At 41.3% G+C, this 25,838-nt stretch overlaps 1 protein-coding gene across 2 annotated transcripts in view; it reads left to right on the top strand.

Annotated features, from left to right (window-relative positions):
- Positions 1-25,838, top strand: part of usp43b (ubiquitin specific peptidase 43b) — a 278,525-nt gene that overhangs the window by 96,028 nt on the left and 156,659 nt on the right. For both annotated transcript variants that reach the window (XM_060901590.1, XM_060901589.1), the window contains exon 3: positions 20,253-20,353. In XM_060901590.1, coding sequence (XP_060757573.1) covers positions 20,253-20,353 — 101 coding nt within the window. The remainder of the gene's footprint in view (positions 1-20,252; positions 20,354-25,838) is intronic.

Raw genomic sequence — 25,838 nt, 5'->3', positions numbered from 1 at the left:
GTACGTAAGGGTTGATTTTACAAGACGGTGACGTTTTAGGGATCATCCATTCTTTGTCCGTGATCCTCCAGGTAAAAGAACATGTAACGGTTATATCAATTTACAAGAAAGGTATTTAATTGTGGAATGTAAAGTGATTGTTGGCTTTTTAAAGTCATGTAGCGTGCCATTAGTTCTAGACAAAAGAGGGCAGTCACTGTGCGGATGTGATGTAACCTTAAAGTCTGCTTTCCAAATGAAAAGGTGGTGTCAGTTCCACCATGTGAGAGCTGACAGTTTCTTACAAAGACAATAATTTCCACTCAAAAGGGCCAACGAAAGGATTCCAATTACAAGCCACAGTATTGAGGTGATTTTTTTTTATTATAATAATAATAAAAAACTGTTTGACCACACAAAAACACTGGATGTGTACTGAAGTCATATTTGTATTTCTTTTAAGCAAAAATGTACTTCAAAGGCATGAAATATCTATTATGGTATCTAGCTGTGACCTTTTTTAATACTCTATAGCAGAAAGGCATCATCACAGTCTCCAACCTTCCTCCTCACTGTCATCACACTTTATAATGCAGCGTATTAACTTATTTTAACTATTTTTAGCAACCAAAGAAAACACACTAGGCTTATAATAGATGAGCCTTATAATAAATCTCTGCAGGCAGATCATTTCACTTCTTTCTAGAAATAAATGCTTAAAATGAGCAAAATTTACCTGCCACTAGAACAAGACAATTTCAAGCTTGAAATGAGCAAAAAAAAAAGTCTAGAAATAGGTTTAAAAAAAACCTAAATTTATTTTACTGTAATGCTCGAATAGGAATTATTATATTGGCCACTTTTTCCATGGAATAAAAACATGTGGGGTGGCACGGTGGTGTAGTGGTTAGCGCTGTCGCCTCACAGCAAGAAGGTCCGGGTTCGAGCCCCGTGGCCGGCGAGGGCCTTTCTGTGTGGAGTTTGCATGTTCTCCCCGTGTCCGCGTGGGTTTCCTCCGGGTGCTCCGGTTTCCCCCACAGTCCAAAGACATGCAGGTTAGGTTAACTGGTGACTCTAAATTGACCGTAGGTGTGAATGTGAGTGTGAATGGTTGTCTGTGTCTATGTGTCAGCCCTGTGATGACCTGGCGACTTGTCCAGGGTGTACCCCGCCTTTTGCCCGTAGTCAGCTGGGATAGGCTCCAGCTTGCCTGCGACCCTGTAGAAGGATAAAGCGGCTAGAGATAATGAGATGAGATAAAAACGTGTTCTATTCCCTTCTAGTGAGTTTATTGATGGCATGCAATATTATCATGTCGCTTATCCTCCATGTATTACGCCACTCTCCCCAATGGAGAATGAGCATGCAATATTATGTTGCACGGTGTCACACATGAAGATCCAGTGACAACTTCACACAATCATTTCTTTGCCAGCTGGAAGAGAGAGAGAAGACGTGGTTAATTCAGTGCTCAGTTTAAGCACTAAATAAATAAACTGAAACTAAGGATGCACTGAACACCCGAAAGGCTACCAAACCTTCATTATATATTCTTCATGCATATTTACAAGAGAAAAACATACCAACGGTCATCAAAAAACTGGAAAAGAGGGCAATAGTGGAAATATTGTCAAAGTTCTACTTGGAGGTGAGGAAAAGTTATGGAGACTTTTACAAGAGGACTTCACTCAGCAAAGCGGTTTTGTTTTGAGCAACTGTAATGCAACAATTAACTCCGACCAAAAGTCACTGTGAACTTGAACTGTCTACCTGGATATAGCTTGTATATAAGTTAGGTTGTTGTTGTTCAGGCTTTTTGGACTTGTACCATTTTTACTGTTAGAAGTTTGACTTTGTACAGTACTTGTACATTGGATTGACAACATTGAATTACATTCAATCAAAATAAGCATTCAATATTGGTAAGTTCCCCCCCCCCCCGTTCTTAACTTTTTGTAAAATCTATAATTCTTCCATCGAATGTGCATATATAATAATAATATTGGCTGGGGTCTATCAGATATATTCCATTCAGCGAGCATGATACTGAACTCCTCTTCGACTCATTCAATATTATGCTAGCTGAATGGAATATATCTGATAGACCACGAAAAAAGCCAGCCAATATTTATTTAATTATTAAATAATTTTGACGCTATTCAAGATATTTTTCACTTGGTTTTGATGTCTGAAAAAAAGCTTATTTAAAACCCTGTTTCACTGCTTTGCACAGTAAAATAAATGTATGCACAGAGAAATTATTACATTTTATGGTGACTGATTTTTTCTTAGAATGGTTCTGCATGAACCATGGAGTCCTGCTGTGTTATGGCTGTCCCTTTTCCCGTCCTCTCTATACTATGCCCCATGAATACGAATGTGGGCCATAGATATTGCCAAGGGATATTCTCCATGTCCTGCCATGAACTGTGAATGGTATGAGTATGTATGATTTTTAGTCCACTTCTGCCAGTCCTTACACAATGCAATTCGAAACGTTTATCTAAATCCAAGAATCTATTATTCAGAAATTGGTACAAACCTGCTGAATTGGAAAGTAATTTTTTTTCCCACCAGCTCTCCGAGTAATGACACTGCTGGCAATTACTACTGTCAGATGACACCCAGTTAACAGTTCTCTACCTTAACATATCAGACCATTTAGCTTTTGCACGGCAAGATGTCTGATAGGTTCTATTTTAGGAAAATGGCACACCTCTGACATTAGCATTAGTCATCTACTCTTACCGGTCGTGTAGTTGTAGTGAGGAGCTATGGGAAATATGGCTAGATGACTGTAAGAAGAAAAGAGAGTAAGGCTAATCATATTTTGGTGAATTATTGATATATTTTTTTCCCCACTTTATAATGGAACATGAGCTGTTGCTTTAATACCTGAACAGGAGGCTTTAGAGGAATGATGTCAAAGCTCTGGCCAAGTCCACCACTGAGAAGTGTCACCTTTGCCAGCCTGCAGGTTTGGCAGTGTATCAAATGATTCCTGAGTGGACCTGCTATCTCACACACACCACCAGACTGTCTTTTTCCTCAGGTTCGTGTGATGTTTTCACCTTTCTGCTCTCCCTGAAGGAGCTCATTAGCAACAGATGATGTTTATTAGTGGTAATTGAACTGGACAGCAATAATATTGAAACTGTTTCACACACCCTACAAGCTGCTTTATCGGTTTCTCTTAACGGTGGGAAATTCTCCAGCAATTAAACGCTATGGGTGACTGATAAATGTTATGTAATTTGACCCTGAAGTTTTGATCTGTTAATTAGTATGAAGAAAACTCTGTACTAAACAAGAAATACAGGTCAAAACGAAAGTTGTTTCTCATCAAAATAGTTTTAATTTAATTTGAGGGTAAGACGAGTGACCGTACATAGGATCGCAACCCCTAGTTTTGGAATCTCTGTAATGGACGGTGTGGACGGTACTATTGTAACCGATGTGCCTTCAGATTCCCAAATTTAATTATAAGTAATTAAAAGACTGCAGTGTACAGAATAATGCTGCATATTCTTTTATATCATTTAATTGTATTGCATTTGTAGAAGTAGTTCAGTTGGCAATGTAGTAGTAATAATAATATTAGCAGGCTTCTGGTGCCTGCTATGGCAAAAGTAACATTGGATAACACACAAGGTTTTTCAAATTACTTTGTTGGGTGTGGGTAAATTGATGTAGAGCGGTGGTTGAAAGTTTGTGAACCCTTTAGAATTTTCTACATTTCTGCATAAATATGACCTAAAACATCAGATTTTCCACACAAGTCCTAAAAGTAGATAAAGAGAACCCAGTTAAACAAATGAGACAAAAATATTATACTTGGTCATTTATTTATTGAGGAAAATGATCCAATATTACATATCTGTGAGTGGCAAAAGTATGTGAACCTTTGCTTTCAGTATCTGGTGTGACCCCCTTGTGCAGCAATAACTGCAACTAAACATTTGCGGTAACTGTTGATCAGTCCTGCACACTGGCTTGGAGGAATTTTAGCCCATTCCTCTGTACAGAACAGCTTCAACTCTGGGATGTTGGTGGGTTTCCTCACATGAACTGCTTGCTTCAGGTCCTTCCACAACATTTCGATTGGATTAAGGTCAGGACTTTGACTTGGCCATTCCAAAACATTAACTTTATTCTTCTTTAACCATTCTTTGGTAGAACGATTTGTGTGCTTAGGGTGGTTGTCTTGATGCATGACCCACCTTCTCTTGAGATTCAGTTCATGGACAGATGTCCTGAAATTTTCCTTTAGAATTCGCTGGTATAATTCAGAATTCATTGTTCCATCAATGATGGCAAGCCGTCCTGGTCCAGATGCAGCAAAACAGGCCCAAACCATGATACTACCACCACCATGTTTCACAGATGGGATAAGGTTCTTATGCTGGAATGCAGTGTTTTCCTTTCTCCAAACATAACGCTTCTCGTTTAAACCAAAAAGTTCTATTTTGGTCTCATCCGTCCACAAAACATTTTTCCAATAGCCTTCTGGCTTGTCCACTTGATCTTTAGCAAACTGTAAACGAGCAGCGATGTTCTTTTTGGAGAGCAGTGGCTTTCTCCTTGCAACCCTGCCATGCACACCACTGTTGTTCAGTGTTCTCTTAATGGTGGACTCATGAACATTAACATTAGCCAATGTGAGAGCGGCCTTCAGTTGCTTAGAAGTTACCCTGGGGTCCTTTGTGACCTCGCTGACGATTACACGCCTTGCTCTTGGAGTGATCTTTGTTGGTCGACCACTCCTGGGGAGGGTAACAACTAGGGGTGTGCAAAAATATCAATACGGCGATATATCGCGATACTTTGTCTTCCGATTCAATATCGATACTCAAAATTTGAATATCGATATTTTTTCAAATAATAAAATCATGTTTCAGACGGGTTGTAAATCCAGTACGACTTCCGCACCTCCGCTCCGCGAGGTGTCGCTGTGCCGCTACCTCACTGCAAGGCACTCTTCGTCTTCTCTTTTTTCCCCCGGCGGTTGCAGTGAGGAAAAAAAAAAAAAACAGGCAAGCATGGCTGTTAACATTAACCTAGAGACGCCGCCGAACTTTAAGGCAGATGTTTAGAGGCACTTTGGATTCCAAAGGAAAGGAGAAAAAAAAAGTGAGCCGGACAAAGAGAATGCACTCTGCAAAACCTGTTTCGCTCCAATTAAATTAATCAGGGATGCAAACAGCGCGCCTTTTGGCGGATGGCGCCTTTTTCACGGCTGAATCGCGCAGATCTGATTTTTTTTTTTTTGGGGGGGGGGGCGTTGGAGTGTCTGATTATAATTTCAAAGTAAATTCTGTATTAAAATTACTAAATAAGCAAATCCGTTACAGTCCATGAAACAGGAAGTATAAGGATGAGGAAAAAACAGTTTAAATCGGGAAGTTGCGCACATTTGTGCAGCCTGAGCGGCAGGACTGCGCAAATGTGCGCAGCTTCCCGATTTAAAATGTTTTTTCCTTATACTTCCTGTTTCATGGACTGTAACGGATTTGCTTATTTAGTAATTTTAATACAGAATTTACTTTGAAATTATAATCAGACACTCCAACGCCCCCCCCCAAAAAAAAAATTCGGATCTGCGCGATTCAGCCGTGAAAAAGGCGCCATCCGCCAAAAGGCGCGCTGTTTGCATCCCTGATTAAGATGCTCCAATTAAGATGCCCACTGCACTTTTCAGTGTGTTTCAGACAGTGTGTTGTTCCTGCAAAATAAGCACAAGTTAAATGTTCTCAGGTATATGTTCTCAAGTTTACAAAGAACAAATTGATATTAGTGTTAGCACTGAAATGTCTGTGCAGTCTGCAGTGCAAGTTTTAAGTTTTCATAAAACAATTTGATTCTGCTTGTTAAGCAGCACTGATGTGTCCATGCTTACAGAAAAGTTGAGAATACTAGCACAGAAATGGGAATTTTCTGTATGTTGTAGTGAAGCAACTCTTGGTTTTGCCAGCAGTAGAATAGAGAAATATATGTCTGGCAAGAGTGTGTAGTTATGTATGTGAAATGTAACTTTACAGTGGTCAATAAATTCTGATTTTCTTCAGTGACACAGATATTGTGATGTGGTTGAAATTTCTTGCAATATATCGATTATCGCAGAATCGCTGTACCGTGATAATATCGTTATCGTGGGCAAAATATCGCCATAGTATCGTATCGTGAGGTATCTGGTGATACCCAGCCCTAGTAACAACAGTCTTGAATTTCCTCCATTTGTACACAATCTGTCTGACTGTGGATTGGTGGAGTCCAAACTCTTTAGAGATGGTTTTGTAACCTTTTCCAGCCTGATGAGCATCAACAACACTTTTTTTTCTGAGGTCCTCAGAAATCTCCTTTGTTCGTGCCATGATACACTTCCACAAACATGTGTTGTGAAGATCAGACTTTGATAGATCCCTGTTCTTTAAATAAAACAGGGTGCCCACTCACACCTGATTGTCATCCCATTGATTGAAAACGCCTGACTCTAATTTCACCTTCAAATTAACTGATGATCCTAGCGGTTCACATACTTTTGCCACTCGCAGGTACAGTATGTAATATCAGATCATTTTCCTCAATAAATAATTGACCAAGTATAATATTTTTGTCTCGTGTTTAACTGGGTTCTCTTTATCTACTTTTAGGACTTGTGTGAAAATCTGATGTTGTTTTAGGTCATATGTATGCCGAAATATAGAACATTCTAAAAGGTTCACAAAACTTCAAGCACCACTGTATGTGTTAGACACTAATTTATCTGGTCTTGGCAAATGGAGAAAATTTACATGCAAAAGATGTCTGCTAGTTTTCAAACTTTAGTAAGTTATGTCACTTGCCACATTTCCGACTGTTAAAATATGTAATCAGCTGCAGTTGCTACTATTTGTGTAATCCATAAGTCCATAAATGCATATGTATGAAGTAGAAAACACTTGTGTGTTGCCCTGTACACTGCACATTTGTACACTAGTTTCATATACAGCATGCATAATTCCTAATTGCTTGGACAAAACTAGGCATAAAATGCTTAACCTGAGCTTGAAACATGCACTTATGATTGTTGTGACAGTGGACATGAGAATAGAAGCCCAGCTTCCCAGTCATCCAGTGGCAATGGGGGAAAAGGCTTTCTTCTCCTGGGAACTTCATAACCCCTGCAAAAATAGATGTAAACTCTTTTATTAACAGGGTGTATGGAGAAGTCCCTGTGTGTGTGTGTGTGTGTGTGTGTGTGTGTGATTTATTTTGGAGTTGGACTGAATGAGCAATTTGGAGCGATTTAACCTAAACGTGTTTTGTTAGGACAGTCCACAAGAATAAATGTAACTATATACAGATAGTTGAGCGGCACGGTGGTGTAGTGCTTAGCACAGTCGCCTCACAGCAAGAAGGTCCTGGGTTCAAGCCCAGCAGCCGACAAGGGCGTTTCTGTGGAGTTTGTATGTTCTCCCTGTGTCTGCGTGAGGTTTCCCCTGGGCGCTGTAGCATAGCTGCCCACTGCTGTGTGTGTGTGTACACGTGTGTTCACTGCTTCAGATGGGTTAAATGCAAATTTCTCTGTGTGCTTGAGTGTACATGTGACAAAGGCTCCTTGGCTTCTTTTGATAAAAAGTATGATGTGTTAGAATAAAAATAATAATAATTAGTAAATTCCTGTGGTATACGAGGACAATAAAACACACACTTTTTTTTTTTTTATTTAAATTGGAAAATTCATTTCACATCTGGAACTTGACCACTCTTACCCCTTTTCCACCAAATCAGTTCCAGGTCTGGTTCGGGGCCAGTGCTTAGTTTGGAACTGGGTTTTCTGTTTCCACTGACAAAGAACTGGCTCTGGGCCAGAAAAACTGGTTTCAGGGTAGCACCAACTCTTTGCTGGGCCAGAGGAAAAAACTGCTTACGTCAGCGGGGGGGGCAGAGTTGTTAAGACCAACAACAATAGCAAGACCGTGAGAGGGCGCCATTTTTAAATAAGCGACGAGATATCATGGATGCAGTAAAGCAGCAGTCATCCGTTAGTGTTGTTGCTGCTGCTGCTGCTGCTTCTTCTTCTCCATGTTGTTGCTTCGATGTTCATGCCAAGGTTTATGCAAATGCACTGATGTATACAGTGACGTAATGACGTGGCTCCCATTAGCACCCCGAGCTATGGAAAGCAAACTGGTTCTCAGCTGGTTCGCAAGTTGAATGAGTTGTGAACCAGCACCGGCCCCGAACCAGTCCTGGAACTGATTTGGTGGAAAAGGGGTATCTGTGGTGATGTGATGCGTTTTATGGTTCCATCATTTGTGATCAGCCGTTTTTCTCAGAACTCAGTGGGAAACAGTTTCAGAAAAACACATCGTAGCCAACTGCACACTAGCCTGGGCCCACCCATCCTAAGTGTGACGCAACATGGGGGCCTGTTGCGAACTTAGTCTGGCCAGGCAAGCTATCTCCAGCTCTTCCAAGCTCCCGAAAAATCGGGAGCCAATCAACTTTGAGCATCTCCAACGGCCCTGGGTAGAGGCGTGTTCAAGGCAGTGACGTAGTAGAACTGCGACCGGAAGCCATAGATTGTTTACAGAATCTATGCTGGAAGCGCTTCATTCACTAGAAACATTACGAACATGGAGCAGCGGCAAGCCTTTGACACAGCGGTAGATGCTGTATTGAAAGCATTCAACGGGAAGTTCTCATTGAAAACGGAGCAAAGAGCAGCCCTGGAGGTATTTATCTTCTTCCTGTTACTCAAGCAGTTTCCGTCGCATCACATACATCAGAGGAAAGAGTGATGTGATTGGTTTAAGCTTCGTCACAGCCTTTTCTGGCTTTGACCAGTAGCAAACTGAGGCATTTCAGGGAGGCGGGTCAACCACGCGCTTTGGGAAACGGTTGGGCTTGATATCTTTGCCAGACCAAATGCTCGCAGAGCTTTGAAGTTGCGTTAGCCAGACTAACTGCACGCTGCAGTAAAAATTTCTTTGGCATTTTAACTTAATACGCTGTAAAAACATCTCAACATCACTGACCATTTTCAACCCATTAGAGTATGTGCAGATTTGTGTGCGTATCTACCATTTACATTATTTAAACAAACTGAACCTACAACCCCAAATCAGAAGAAGTTGGAACTGTATGGAAAATGCAAATAAAAGAAGGCAGTGATTTTTCTAAATGTACTTTGACTTGTATTTCATTGCAGACAGAATGAACCCAAGATATTTCATGTTTTGTCTGGTCAGCTTCATTTCATTTGTTAATATACATCATTTCCTGCATTTCAGGCCTGTAACGCATTCTAAAAAATGTTGGGATGGGGCAATTTAGGGCTAGTAATGAGGTAAAACAATTAAATAATGTGATTTGAAAGGGGTGATGTCAGCAGGTGACTGTAATCATGATTTGGTACAAAATCAGTATCCAGGAAAGGCCTTGTTTTTTAGGAGCAAAGATGGACCGAGGATCTACAGTTGGTCAACAGATACAAGAGAATTATTGAAACGTTTAAAAAATGATGTTCTTCAAAGAAAGATATGAAGGGATTTGGATATTTCACCTTCTACGGTGAATATCATTAAACGATTCAAGGAATCTGGAGGAATTTTGGTGCGTAAAAGGCAAGGGACCAAGCCTAAGCTGAACACCTGTGGTCTCTGATCCCACAGATGGCACAACCGTCATTTATCTATAGCTGATATCACCACATGGGCTCAGGATTACTTTGGCAAACCTTTCCTCAAGCACTATAATACAGAATTACTTCCACAAATGTCAGTTAAATCTTTACTGTGCAAAAAAGAAGCCTTCTGTTTACTGTGTCTAGAAGCACTGTTGATTTTCTCTGGGCGTGGAGGCATCTGGGATGGACCATCACACAATGGAAATGTGTATTGTGATCAAACAAATCACAATACACATTGCAGGCCTTTTTTTTTTTTTTTTCAAATAAGAAATGGACACCGTGTGCTCCGGACCAAAGACACAAAAAGACCATTCAGACTTTTACCAGGAGCAAGTCCAAAAGCCAGGGTCTGCCATGGTATGGGATTGTGTCAGTGCCCTTGGCAAAAGTAACTTACACTTCTGTGACCGCAGCATTAATGCAGAAAAGTACACTGAGATTTCGGAGCAACGTATACTGCCTTCAAGACGACATCTTTTCCGGGGAGATTTCAACAAGGCAATGGAAAATCACATTCTGCACACATTACAAAGACATAGCTGTGGAAGAAGAGGGTGTCCGTTCCCTCTGTCCCCGCTAGAGAATGTGTAGAATTTTGAAATGAAAAACTGATAACGATGACCCCGTACTGTTGCACACCTGAAGATCTGTTTGCAGGATGAATGGGATGGGACAAAAGAACACCCTGAAATGTTTCATCACTTGGTGTCTTCAGTCCCTAAGCATTCTTTAAGTGTTGTGAGAAGGAACGGCACCATTGCAGTGGTAAATGCTTTACCATCCCAACTTTTCTGAAATGTGTTGCAAGAATCAAACTTTAAAGGTGTTTTTATTTAGGAAAAAAAATTCCTGCGGTAAAACAACAAATATGCTTTTTTTTTTTTTTAAAGGACAATAACAACAACAGGGTTAAACAAGTTTAATTTATATAGTGCCTTTCACCAACCCAAGGATGCTTTACAAAGTAATGGCACAAGCAAAAGACAAACAAATCAACCAAAAAAAGACACAACTGATAAGAGAGACAGAAAAGAACAATCACAATACAGGTCAAAGATATATATTTTACCAGTGCATCTCAAAAAATTAGAATACCATGAAAAAGTTCCTTTTTTCCATAATTTAATTCAGAAAGGTAAACTTTCATATATTCTATATTCATTCCATGTAAAGTGAAATATTTAAAGCCTTTTTTGTTTTAATTTTGATGATTATGGCTTATAGCTCATGAAAATCAGAAATCCAGTATCTTAAATTATTAGAATATTCCCTAAGATCAATCAAAAAAAAGGATTTACAATACAGAAATGTCTAACTTCTGAAAAGTATATTCATTTATACACTCAATACTTGGTTGGGGCTCCTTTACCATGAATTACTGTATCAATGCGGTGTGGCATGGAGGTGATCAGTCTGTGGCACTGCTGAGGTGTTATTGAAGCCCAGGTTGCTTTGATAGTGGCCTTCAGCGTATTTGTATTTTTGGGTCGGGTGTTTCTCATCTTCCTCTTGACAATAGGGGAGAGTGGGGTAAGATGAGCCACTTTTTACATTTTTCATCATAACTACATGTTAAAGCCATTTTTGCTTCCAGTCTACACACCATACCAAATTTCAAAGTGTATTGTTACTATCTGAGCAAAACATAATTGATAAGCTCTTATGGTTAGAGTGATATTACCTCTTGAAAAAAAAATGTCAAGTGGCTCAACTTACCCCATGCACGGGGTAAGATGAACCACTGTGTGGGGTAAATTGAGCCAACACAAAACATGTTAGGTTAACAAAGTAAACAACTTTTATTATTAGAAATGCAATCAATGAATCAAGTCAAGTCAATCAAGTGGGGGATAGGGCCGTTGCATAGAGAAGGGGAGATGAAGAGAGAGGTGATAGAACGAGGGATAGATAGGGATAGATAGGGAGGGATAGATAGATGGATAGAGAGAGAGATATGCGTAGATAGATAGAAAGAGGGATGGTTAGAGAGGGAATGAGAGATATACTATATTATAGAAATTACTAAAACAGTAGAACAGTGCCAAAAGAATCTTATTTCTTTCAGTAGGTTAAAACATTGCTAAAACATGCAGCAATCATTCCATCAATCATTCAATCATTTCATCATTATTCAATGTTCCAAGCGTTCAAATGGCAAGGGAACACCATTTGCCTCTCCCTCCGTGCTGTCCCCCCAACAGTAAAGGGGCGGGGCAATTTTTTCACAATATCCTGTCTTGACAGGACAGCCTTATCTTTCTCTTTGAAGACAAAGGTTGGCTTTCTTGCAGAGCCATGGCATGACCGGCTTCTTTTGACAAATCTTGCCTCTATTTCGAAGACATCCAATTTGATTATCTGGCCAATGAAGAAATGCACTTTCTTCTTCCCCGTGTATTTTGCCACAACATAATCCCCCACATCTAACAACTGGTCTTCCTCATCTGATGTCATATATATATATATATATATATATATATATGTTGTTGTCATATATGACCAGTAAATGTGAAAACTTAAGTGTCATCCATATTGGGTAAGCTCAGCCACCAATGGAGTAAGTTGAGCCAGTGGCTCAACTTGCCCCACATCTAATGGCTCATCTTACCCCATGGCCACCATTTTGTAGAAAAATGCTAATAAAGGGGATTAGGCTAATCAAAATTATTTTTATTAGCATTCATATCATAGCTTAGAAAGCCACTAACTTAACCCTAATGTGTCTAAATATTATTCTACTTTTGTCTTCTCTAAATCATCTTCACTGTGGACAAACATGGAATTGACTTATGCCATGTACACACGTAGCCGGGTATTTTTAAAACCAAACATTTTCCCCCCCTCCGTTTATAAAAATGTTTTATCCACACCACCTCGTCTTCGAAAAAAATCCCTTCCACACATAACCGAACATCTGCGTTTTCAATCACATTCATAAGCATTCCAAACCTGTAGATGGCTATTTCCCCAAATCCTACCCCCTAATCACATCGCCTGTGCTCTTGGAGCAGTACTTGGGCTTCTAAAATTAAACATGTAAATAGCACCTGCACAATAATTAACGCTTTCAAGGCACTACTCCGATCCATTACTCTTTAGCTAGCCGCACACTACGCCGATTTTCAGCGTACCGAGCCAACTGAAGTCGCGAGTCAGGTGTAAAGACTAGTTTTCGATGGTCCCGACTCATCTCACAGCCGATTCGAAAAACTAATCGGGAGCCAGACTGATCGGCGAGAGTCGCTAGCAATAGCCAATCATATCTTTCGCATATAACACGTGACATCATTAAACACAATTTCTAGCGCGAGAAATACGTGTTGGTAGCACCTAATGCAGGTATATACTGTAATTCCATAGACTGAAGCTTTATCCATAGACACAGTGGGCTGGAAAGCCACTCTGCTCAAGTTGTGTGGCTGAATTCCAAATCGCTTTAACTCCCCTATATAAGTGCACTATTTAAGGTTGGGAATAATAGCTCATGCAGCCTAGATAGTGCGCTACATATTCCATGTTGTGTCATTTGTAATTCAGCCTGTAGCATCTTCAAGTGTTGGATTTAACAGTAACTACAGTATATCCAATAGCCAATCACAAAGCTATTAAGTTGTCACGTGTCGCTTCAATCGCGACTGCACTCGTCAACAGTCGGGGATATGTGCGTGCCCTGTCGGGAGTCGGCTCTGAAATGGGTCGGTTCGGTACCGCGTGGATCGCCGTGGTGTGCGGCTAGCTTAAGTCCATGCTTAATCTGGCTTCTGCAGTAAACAAAGGTCGCACGTTTGATGTCAGGGCAGATTTGTTGTCATTTTTTTGGCGCAGATTGTGACGTTCTAAAACGCAAAACTCCGGTTATCTCTGTCTACACGAAAAGGCATACACGGAGTTTTCAAAAATCTTCACTTTGCCCAGAGTTTTTTTAAATATTCGTTTTTGATGTGTTTTCATGTGGATGACAGGCCAAAACGTAGAAAAATATCTTCGATTTAGCAGATACCCGGCTACGTGTGGACGGGGTCTTAGAAAGCACAAAAACACATTTTTATAAATATGTCCCTCACCTAGTTTGACATGTGGTGCTCCTCTCCACAAGTGTAAGTAAATGGTCCCGGCCCCCTTTGAATGTGGTCACATGGTCACATTTGTTTACTGTTTCTTAGAAACAGGGGGTGGCTCATCTTACCCCCTGGCTCATCTTACCCCGCTCTCCCCTACCCCATAGATTCTCTATGGGGTTCAGGTCAGGCAAGTTGGCTGGCCAATCAAACACAGTAATATCATGGTCAGCAAACCATTTGGTAGTAGTTTTGGCACTGTGGGTAGGTGCTAAGTCCTGCTGGAAAAGGAAATCAGCATCTCCAAAAAGCTCGTCAGCAGATGGAAGCATGAAGTGCTCTAAAATCTCCTGGTAGGTGGCTGTGTTGACTTTGGACTTGATAAAATACAGTGGACCAACACCAGCAGATGACATGGCACCCCAAATCATCACAGACTGTGGAAACTTCACACTGGGCTTCAAACACCTTGGATTCTGTGCCTCTCCACTCTTCCTCCAGACTCTAGAACCATGATTTCCAAATTAAATGCAAAATGTACTTTCATCTGAAAAGAGGACTTTGGACCACTGAGCAACAGTCCATTTCTTTCTCTCCTTAGCCCAGATAAGACACTTCTGACATTGTCTCTGGCTCAGGAGTAGCTTGTGATTAGGAATGTGAAAGTTGTATCCCCTTTCTTGAAGATGTCTGTTCGTGATGGGTCTTGATACACTGACACCAGCCTCAGTCCACTCCTTGTGAAGCTCTCCCAAGTTCTTGAATCAACTTTTCTTGACAATCCTCTCAAGACTGCGGCCATCCCTGTCGCTTGTGCACCTTTTCCAGCCACCCTTTTCAGCAATGACCTTTTGTGGCTTACCCTCCTTGTGGAGGGCATCAGTGATCATCTTCTGGACAACAGTCAAGTCAGCAGTCTTCCCCATGATTGTGGTTGTGTGTACTGAACTAGACCAAGAGATACAGTGTTCATACTGTTTTTTACTCGAACTTGAAATGAAGTATTCTAATATTTTGAGATGTTTTTTTTGTTTGTTTGTTTTTGCACTGTATGCCATACTGATTAAAATTAAAACAGAAAGATGCTTGAAACATTTTAGTTTGTGTAATGAGTTTATAACATATAACATTTTCACTTTCTTAAATAACTGATGGAAAATATTGAACTTTTTCACAATATTCTAATTTTTTTGAGATGCACTAATATATATATATATATATATATATATATATATATATATATATATATATATATATATTGCAAATAATGTTTTCAGTTTTAATTTCAATTTCAGCATACGGCCCCAACTTTTTCTGATTTGCGGCTGTATTATATGAACCTTCATTCTGTGTTTCCCTCCCCACAGTGACCAGGCCAGTCAGGAGGATTCAGTGAGGTGATAAGGCCATGTGGAGAATGCATGCTCTGAAGTGTTTTTCCTTCTGTCTGATAAAAGCAGAATGTATTTATGCAGCAGTCCACTTAGCACAGTGGCACGGTTGATAGAGGCGCTTGCAGAATTATGTATGGAAATCAAGTTAATGAAGTCACTGAAATAAGGGCTTTAAATGTTGCGACACTATGGCCAAAAGTTTGTGCACACCTGACTATATGTTTGCCTTCTTCAAACTGTGGCCAGAAATTTGGAAGGACGCAGTTGTATAAAATGTCTTTGTATGCTGTCGGATTACAATTTCCCTTCACTGAGGCTAAAAGACCCAAACCTGTTCCAGCATGACCGTGTCCCTGTGCACAAAACTAGGTCCATGAAGACATGGCTTGCCAAGAGTGGAAGAACGCGAGTGACCTGCACAGAGCCCTGACCTCAACCCCACCTAGCACCTTTGGGATGAACTGGAGCACTGATTGTGCCCAAGTCCTCATAGCCATGATCCAAAATCTAGTGGAAAGCCTTCCTAGAAGTTTTACAACCTGTAATGGGCCTACAGTTGAAGATATACAACCCTGATTCCAAAAAAGTTGGGACACTGTGTAAAGCATAAATAATAAAAACAGAATGTAAAGATTTGCAAATCATGGAAACCCTATATTTCACTGAAAATAGTACAAAGACAACACATCACATGTTGAAACTGAGAAATTTTATTGTTTTTTGAAAAATATTTGCTCATTTTGAATTTGATCTCAGTAACATGTTTCAGAAAAGTTGGGCCAGGGCAACAAAAGACTGAAAGTTGTGTAACGCTAAAAAAAAAATTAATTTGGTTAATTGGCAACAGGTCAGTAACATGATTGGGTATAAAAAGTGCATCCCAGAGAGGTGGAGTCTCTCAGAAGTAAAGATGGGGAGGGGTTCACCGCTTTGTGAAAGACTGTGTAGGCAAACAGTGCAACAACTTAAGAATAATATTTCTCAATGTAAAATTGCAAAGAATTTGGGCATCATGTCATTTATGGTACATAATATCATTAAAAGATTCTGAGAATCTGGAGAAATCTCTGTATGCAAGAGACAAGGCTGAAAACTGACATTGGTTGCCTGTGATCTTCAGGCCCTCAGGCAACACTGTATTAAAAGCAGACACGTGTCTGTAGTGGAAATCACTGTATGGGCTCAGGAACACTTCAGAAAACCATCGTCTGTGAACACAGTTCATTACTGCATCCACAAATGCAAGTTAAAACCAGATAGAAACAATATCCACAAACATTGCCACCATCTCTGGGCCCGAGCTCTTTTACGATGGACTGAGGCGAAGTGGAAAATTGTCCCAAAGTTTGATGAATCAAAAGTACAAATTCTTTTTAGAACTCATGGACACCACATCCTCCAGGCTAAAGAGGAGAGGGACCATCCGGCTAATCAGTGCACAGTTCAAAAGCCAGCATCTGTGATGGTATGAAGGTGCATTAGTGCACATGACATAGGTAGCTTGTACATCTGGAAGACATCATTAATGCTGAATGATATATACACGTTTCAGAGCAATATGCTGCCATCCAGACAAAATCTTTTTCAGGGAAGGCCTTCCTTCTTTCAGCAAGACAATACCAAACCGCTTTCTGCACATATTAAAACTGCATGGCTCCGTATTAAGAGTCTGGGTGCTAAACTGGCCTGCCTGCAGTCCAGACCTGTCTCCCATTTAAAACATTTGGTGCATTATGAAGTGCAAAATATGACAAAGGAGACCCCGAACTGTTGAGCAACTGAAATTGTATATCAGGCAAGAACAGGACAATATTTCTCTTTCAAAACTACAGCAGTTGGTCTCCTCAGTTCCCAAACGTTTAGAGTATTGTTAAAAGTAGAGGTGATGCAACACAGTGGTAAACATGTCCCTGTCCCAACTTTTCTGAAACATGTTGACATCAAATTCAAAATGAGCATATATTTTTCAAAAAAGCAATACAATTTCTCAGTTTCAACATTTCATACAGTATGTTGTCTTTTTGTACTATTCTCAGTGAAATATAGGGTTCCCTGATTTTGCAAATTATCGCATTCTGTTTTTATTTACAGTTTAGTGTCCCAACTTTTTTTGCAATTGAGGTTGTAGCAAAGTCGGAGTGTGACAGTCAGGTGCCCACAAACTTTTGGCTATATGATGTTCATTTTGACGCAGAATTGAGTCCTGACGAACAGTTAACAAACAAAAATCAAAACCTGATTTGAATTTACAGACTTTTGAATTACACCTTATTATATGACTGTAATTTGCAAGCGCACGTCTAGTAATATTCTGTTAATCCACTCAATATGGCAGTCTGTATATTGATAATACATGACTGTTACTTTTCATATTAAGACTTGTGTGAATTTTATCCTTGTTTATTGTATAGTTTGCCCTCGTTATAAATAATTAATTCATAAACTTGCTGCACCAGCAAGCTCCTTTAATTCCACCAGAGATACGACAGAACCTTTCAGCCTCCGGAGCAGTTAAGAACAGAGCTGGAGAGTATTTTGTCCCACATTGTATGCTCAAGTGCCACTGTGCATGCATTTCAAGACCCTAATTATTGGCTAAGGAGAATAGGATTAGAATGGGGGATGAAGTGAGGGAGATTGAGGGATAATAAAAGAAAGAAACAGGAATGAGGAGATGCAGAAGGAAAATGCCAGGTAAGAGAGATTGGGAGGAGCAGAACTTGAAGTGGGAGAAGGCAATAATGAAAGAAGGAAATGCACTTCCTGAGCACAAAGAAGGCTCTTTTGAGAACTTGATGGATCAGATTTCATTTATATGCTGCAATGAAATGACCTTCCTGCATATTTTAGATTATACACCAGTGTATATAATACTTTTTTTTTTTTTTTTAATTGCATATGCTTGCACTGTTTTCCTATAGCCTGGAATTCTACCGTCTTTTCTAACTTTTGCATGCTAATTTTATAATCTGCTTTGTATTTGGAATAGCAACAAATCTCTGAATTTGACATGTCCTCTAGCTTCCTCATAGCCGGTGTAGGCACCTGCAAAGCTTCATCAGCTACTCGGCTGTGCTGCTGCTTTGCAACGATAGCCAAGAAATGAAGTCAGGGTTATCTCACGCTCTCAGTGATAACCAGATTCCGCTCCTTTCCTCTACTCAACGTCTCTCCTTAATTTACATGCCTGCTGTGAGTAGCTCAGTGCTCAGCTGTGCCAGTCTCCCTCACTGCCTGTTGATGACCTTGTGGGGTTTGTGTGATTTCTCTTAGTGAGTTTTACCTGGCCTGGCTTTTATCTACTTCCGAAGCCTGTCTCACTTTAAATGAAAACTGACAGTGCGAACTGGAGACATGTACGTGCTACATAAGGATTCAGAAGAGCCCCCCCCCCCCCCCCCCGAAAGCCCCTTTGGTTAGCAAACTCCGATGTTAAGTGGTGCAGATCTATGGAATGAGATTTTATTTCTGTTTGTAGTTAAATTGTAATTGTATTCCATGGCTTGACTGATTTTGATTGATTTTTAGCACAAGGTTTCAAATAAAATGCAATAATCATCAGGTGTAGAAATTCAAATACAGATTTTAGTGGCACACTCCATTCCAAATTCAAAAATCTGATTCAAAACACTACATCAGGGCGGCACGGTGGTGTAGTGGTTAGCGCTGTCGCCTCACAGTAAGAAGGTCCTGGGTTCGAGCCCAGCAGCCGACAGGGGCCTTTCTGTGCGGAGTTTGCATGTTCTCCCCGTGTCCGCGTGGGTTTCCTCCGGGTGCTCCGGTTTCCCCCACAGTCCAAAGACATGCAGGTTAGGCTAATTGGTGGCTCTAAATTGACCGTAGGTGTGAATGTGAGTGTGAATGGTTGTTTGTCTCTGTGTGTCAGCCCTGCGATGACCTGGCGACTTGTCCAGGGTGTACCCCGCCTTTCGCCCGTAGTCAGCTGGGATAGGCTCCAGCTTGCCCTTGGCTACAGATAATTGATGGATGGAAAACGGTACATCTGGGGACTTCTTTCCGGAAAAGCTAACAAGCACAAATTTGATCACCATTTCAGGCATTTTAAATATTTTATACATTTAATATTTAAACATTTTAAATATTTGAATTTTTAAAGAACTGAATTTGAAATGATTGTCAAAGCAAAGTCCTTCCCACACCATGTGGCGCATAGGGCGCCACCGAGCTCTGTTTCCGTAGCCCTCGGCTTCTCGCCTATTACATAGCTAGGGTTACAGTGGGGGGCTGGTCCTCTGGTAATCGCGAGAGTTTGACTCCCCACTCACGTCTGTATTGCAGCATGCCTTGCCAGATGGCAGTAGGTACCATTTTTTTATGATGGTCTTTGGTATGACCCGACTGCGAGTAGAATTCGCGATCTCCTGATCGAGAGGCGGACACGCTAACCACTAGGCCAACTCGCCGTGTTTGAAATGATTGTGCTGCCCAAAAATGAAAGTTCTTCTTTATTATTATTATTATTATTATTATTATTAAATTGAAACCTTACGCACACGTTCAAGCCATGCAATAAAATTTCAGTTTGATGTAATCAAACTACAGAATGTCACATACATATTCAAAAGCATAAAAACAAACAGATTTGGGAATTTTAAAATTCAGATTGTCATATTTCTCTTTCCCTGCTCCTTATATATCAGGGTGTAAACGCATCTTAGGGTTTTGTAAGACAAACGTTCAAACGATCTTTTGGCCAAAGATCATATAGCCATGAGAGACCAAGATTCCAGTATGAAAGTTTAAGGATGAAAAAGTGACTATGGTCCTCTTTAAATCTACTCCCATCCCCATCGCATGATTTGAATAACATTCTGATGAGTGTGAAAGTGAGGCTAAACCTTTTTTGTTCCTATGATGATTAGGGCATTTGGTAAAACAGCTCAGCTTCACAGTGTGGAAGAGATGAACTTGAGGTGCTTGGCTTGAGATCACACTAGATGAAAAGCCTCTTGTCCAGCACAGGCTGTTATTTCTTACAAAAGACTGCACTCTGTTGAGCTCAGCTCAGCTCAGGAAAATCCATGCTGATGCAACATTTACTTTTGTCATCTCTTGCTAGAAATGAAATTTGATGGTATTTAACAGAAGGTTTTGGTGTATTTTGAACCACCATTTTTGTTGTTTCAGGGTATTGCAGGAGCAGAGGAACTGGCCATCTCCGAGCTTCCAGATCAGCAGCCTGGTGTACGTCACAGCTTTGTACAGGAGCACTTCCAGGCCCAGTACAAGTGAGTGCCTGTAACCACAGCTATACTGAACTACAGCGACACTCCCATGTGCAGGTCAGGGGTTTGCCTCAGCAGGCTCTTTCACTTGAGACAAGCTACCCGGCCAGGAATCTGATCTCCTCAATGATCTCACAGTATGAGAAGTCTGTGATATCACTGTGACATCGGTTTGAAATCACATCACATTCGCATCATGATCTCATGTTCTCACACGGTGACGCCGTTTTGATGTGTGTATGATATCACAGCTACCTCATTTATAAATTTAAAAACGCTCTCAATCTTGCCAGATCTGTCTAGTATGTTAGGAAGTTTGTTTCCATTACAGTCACAAAAGCATGCATGAAGTGAACCCCTATTAAAGCCTTGGTCACAACCGGCTGGACGTGCTCCTACGGCTGGTCTACGTGCAAGAAACACATGAGAGTGCGCGTGTGACGTGCTGATTTTCGAGCCGTAGACCGGCTGCAGACCGGCCGCAGAGGTTCTTTGTCATGTCAAACAAACTCTACGGGCGCTTACGTTTTTTTTTCAGGTTGCAAGACAAACTTACGGCCAACGCGCGTTTTTCTTCATTAACAAAGAAAAAAAACGCAGCGATTTGGGAAGCGCCAAAAATCGCACGGCCAAAAAATCGTACATCCGGTTGTGACCTAGGCTATAGGTAAATGTCTCTCACCTTTTTCCTGACAACTAACAGAAGTCATTTTCATCGCTGTGAGTTAACTGGGAGTCTGATTTGGTGGGGCTTCAGTCTTGAGACATGCAGCACTCATCACTTTCTGCCAGAACAACTGCGCATACACAGCATCAAATAACTTGTCTGTATGCATGTGTATACTATATCATGATGACATCTAAGGGCCCGTTTACACGAGGACGCTGTCGGGTAAAAACGACTAAATATTTTATCGGAAGTGCCTTTCGTCTACACGGGGACGGCGTTTCCGAGGCTGAAAAACGGAAAAAATTGAAAACGCCTTCCAGAGTGGATAAGTTAAAAACAGCCCCCGTTGCATATCCGTCTAAACTACCCAATACGCCAAACTCTGCTCGGATCTGCTCACGTCGGGTACGCGTTTACGTCATACATATGTCATATACTGTACATGCCAGCCCAGGAAGTAAAAAAGTAAGTAAAAAAGTAAGAGCATGTCTGATTACATCGATCCAACGGACCTTCAAGCTGCTCTGGCAGCTTTAATAAACGTCCAGGAGTCCTTCGAACATCTATACCGAATCTGCACATATACCGTTAATGAACAGAGGCGGGTATAGCATGCTCTTACTTTTTTACTTACTCTCTTACTTACCATAGCCAGAGTAGTCAAAGCTTTCGCGGCGCAGATGTGCAGATCAGACAAGACGGAAGACGTTGCGCATGCGTGCAGACATAGCGGAGGTCTTTCACAGCACCACCTAGCCGCCTGGCATGCACATCCAATTGAATTCCACACATTTACGCCGATAGACGCAGATTTCCTCCTTGAAAACAGTCGTGTAGACGCGGAAAAAAGTAAGAACGAAAACGGACTTTTGCGTTTTTGTTTCAGACTGTCCCCGTGTAAAGTGGGCCTAAGGGTGTTTTCACACCTGGTCCCCTTTAAAGGAACCACACTCAGTCCTCTTTAAGTGGACCAAAAAGTGGACCAACAGAAAAAGAACTCAGTTCTTTTTGTGTTCACACTGTGAATTTATTACAAAGAGGACTGGGTTCTCTTTCTGGTCCAGTTAAGCTTTGATGGGGCCCCAGTCCTCTCTCTGTTCACACCAGGTCCTCTAGAGCCCTCAGACCCCCAGTGCACGGAATTCTGGGTAATTTTCTCTTGAATCAAAATGTCTGCTGCCATGCTTGCCCTGCTGTATTCTTTGATCAAAATAGTGTGGATTAAGGAAAATAAATTTATTATATTATATATTTATTTATATTTATATATTTATTAATAAATATTTATTTTTTATTTATCATATAGTTATATTATTGTGGCCGACTCGTCAGTCAGTAAGTTCAGAGAACTGTAAAGCGGCTGTGGTAAGTTCCAAAAGGAAGTTGCGTTTCCCTGCTACAGTCACGTGACCAACTACGGCAAACGAAGAAGGTTAAACTACAGTGAAAAAGGCGAAGTGAACCCGGTGCGCTTTTTGTTCACAATGCGCAGATTAGGCGAACCGTACCGTTGATTTTTAGCGAACCATACTGAGACCACCTCCTGAGGTGGTCTCAGTTCGGTTCGCTTTAAAGGGGTCTGGGTACGGTTGGAGTGTTCACATATGCGCAAAAAATGCTGAGTCATCGATCTGAGTTCGGTTAGATGGCTGAAAGGGACCAAGTGTGAAAACACCCTTAATCTCTCAAACTCATGACCGTGAGAGATCACGAAGACTTTGCCTTGATATCATCGGTATGATATGAGAAACCTATGATGATATGGTGACGACATAATTATATCCTGTCCTGACTGGGTACATATAGAGTAGGATTCAAATGCCTGCCTTCTTTAACTACAGCTACCACAGATTATACTTTTTATTCGAGCAGAGAGTATTGAAATTTTAGACCAGTTGACTTTAAGCTGTTTGATCTGAAGTGGAGATATATCAGAATACTTTTAAATGGTGTATTTTCATTCAGGTGGTCATGTGTTGATGCGTACTGACGCGTTAGTATAGTTTAGCATGCATCCTGTGTCATCATTAGGCCGGCTTTTAATATATATTTAAGTTATTCCACGAAATCGAGTTGTTACATGAGCTGATGGCCAACGAGGCGTGTAGTGCCGAGTCTGCTATAAGCCATGTACGACAAGATGGAGTGGAATAACTGTTTTCTTCTATCCACATTCACTGGGTTTTGAGAAACTGAGCATTTTTATTTTATTTTTTGCAAATTCGATAAATAAAAATTTTATACGGGGCAGCACGGTGGTGTAGTGGTTAGCGCTGTCGCCTCACAGCAAGAAGGTCCGGGTTCGAGCCCCGTGGCCGGCGAGGGCCTTTCTGTGCGGAGTTTGCATGTTCTCCCCGTGTCCGCGTGGGTTTCCTCCGGGTGCTCCGGTTTCCCCCACAGTCCAAAGACATGCAGGTTAGGTTAACTGGTGACTCTAAATTGACCGTAGGTGTGAATGTGAGTGTGAATGGGTGTCTGTGTCTATGTGTCAGCCCTGTGATGACCTGGCGACTTGTCCAGGGTGTACCCCGCCTTTCGCCCGTAGTCAGCTGGGATAGGCTCCAGCTTGCCTGCGACCCTGTAGAAGGATAATGAGATGAGACGTTGACAAAATCGTTTGTTTGGAATGTGAACAAACCGGTGAAATGATAGTAGCGATTTGTGAAAAATGCTGCTATAATAATTCTTGAAAAATAAAGATGCGTTACCATCAAATTACTTTTATTCCATATTTTGTTGCCTTTTTTTGGGGGGGGGTTGTTTTCAAGTAGAGTTTTTTTCAATTTCGTCCTCTGTTGGTTCAGCAACACGCTCCGCCGTTTTGTTTTTCTCTACTCACGGTATATGAGCTGATAGCCTAGTAGTAGAGTAGCCAATCAGAGCATGCGATTGCTCATATCCAGTGAATGTGGATAGAGTAGTAAGTTATATAATGAGTAACACAGTGGTAGAGAAAGTAGTGTTAGTACCACACAGCTCCAGGTTCTGAGCTTGGAGAATTTGTACGAGTTTTCTATAACTTATGAAATAAGAACTGTCCCATATAGTGGATTAGTCTGTAATCTCTGTGGAGCACTGACGAGTGTAAAACATCCAAGTACACTGTATCCCAAACTCAAGTTTAAACTTTTTTTTTTTGAACATCGTGTGGGGCGGCATGGTGGTGTAGTGGTTAGCGCTGTCCCCTCACAGCAAGAAGGTCCGGGTTCGAGCCCCGTGGCCGGCGAGGGCCTTTCTGTGCGGAGTTTGCATGTTCTCCCCGTGTCCGCGTGGGTTTCCTCCGGGTGCTCCGGTTTCCCCCACAGTCCAAAGACATGCAGGTTAGGTTAACTGGTGACTCTAAATTGACCGTAGGTGTGAGTGTGAATGGTTGTCTGTGTCTATGTGTCAGCCCTGTGATGATCTGGCGACTTGTCCAGGGTGTACCCCGCCTTTCGCCCGTAGTCAGCTGGGATAGGCTCCAGCTTGCCTGCGACCCTGTAGAACAGGATAAAGCGGCTACAGATAATGAGATGAGATGAGATGAACATCTTGTTTAGATGGCACTATATGGTGGTACAATTTTCTAACACAGGCTGCGAAACGATGTCCAGCGTTTCAGAGCATTCCATAAAGTTAAGGTTCATAAGCTGAAGGTTTTGGATTTGAGTCCACTCTGGACTTATGAAGTGAGATACTTCATATGAGAGATGTGTCTCTTTATCTGGTTAAAATTGGAGAGCCTTTGAGGCATTATGTTAAATCTGCGTTCCAACAGCATGCTCCACTCTCACTTTAAAGGAACAGTCCACCGTACTTCCATAATGAAATATGTTCTTCTCTGAATTGAGACGAGCTGCTCCGCACCTCTCCGAGCTTTGCGTGACCTCCCAGTCAGTCAGACGCAGTCAGACGCGCTGTCACTCCTGTTAGCAATGTAGCTAGGCTCAGTATGGCCAATGGTATTTTTTGGGGCTGTAGTTAGATGCGACCAAACTCTTCCGCGTTTTTCCTGTTTACATAGGTTTATATGACCAGTGACATGAAACAAGTTCAGTTACACAAATTGAAACGTAGCGATTTTCTATGCTATGGAAAGTCGGCACTATAATGACAGGCGTACTAACACCTTCTGCGCGCTTCGGCAGCGCATTGATACGGAGCTCAGATATCAATGCGCTGTCGAAGCGCGCAGAAGGTGTTAGTGCGCCTGTCATTATAGTGCCGACTTTCCATAGCATAGAAAATCGCTACGTTTCAATTTGTGTAACTGAACTTGTTTCATGTCACTGGTCATATAAACCTATGTAAACAGGAAAAACGCGGAAGAGTTTGGTCGCATCTAACTACAGCCCCAAAAAATACCATTGGCCATGCTGAGCCTAGCTACATTGCTAACAGGAGTGACAGCGCGTCTGACTGCGTCTGACTGACTGGGAGGTCGCGCAAAGCTCGGAGAGGTACGGAGCAGCTCGTCTCAATTCAGATAAGAGCATATTTCATTATGGAAGTACGGTGGACTGTTCCTTTAAGGCAAGAACATCCAGGAGGTACTCATATATCCTCCCACACCGAGTAGGTCAGCCTTAAACTCACTCACACAAGAATCAATGATGTTTTCAACTTTCAGGGAAAATAAATGCCCTGTGGCCAGGATTTTTAGGGCTTCATATCAGATTCTTCATTTTCTTGAGTTGTGAGGTTGGATTTGTTCGATAGTGGTAATGCTTTACCTCATTATAATGAGGTTTCGGATTTAAGCAGGATTTGTTTGTTTACACACAAACTAAGTGTTCAGGCTTTTTAATTTTGCAATAATTATCCACGTAGTATAATTAG

Source organism: Neoarius graeffei, chromosome 20, assembly GCF_027579695.1.
Source record: "Neoarius graeffei isolate fNeoGra1 chromosome 20, fNeoGra1.pri, whole genome shotgun sequence".
In the NCBI taxonomy this organism is placed as follows: Eukaryota; Metazoa; Chordata; class Actinopteri; order Siluriformes; family Ariidae; genus Neoarius; species Neoarius graeffei.
The sequence above is the reverse complement of the archived record's forward strand: the minus strand, read 5'-3'. Positions and strand labels throughout refer to the sequence as shown.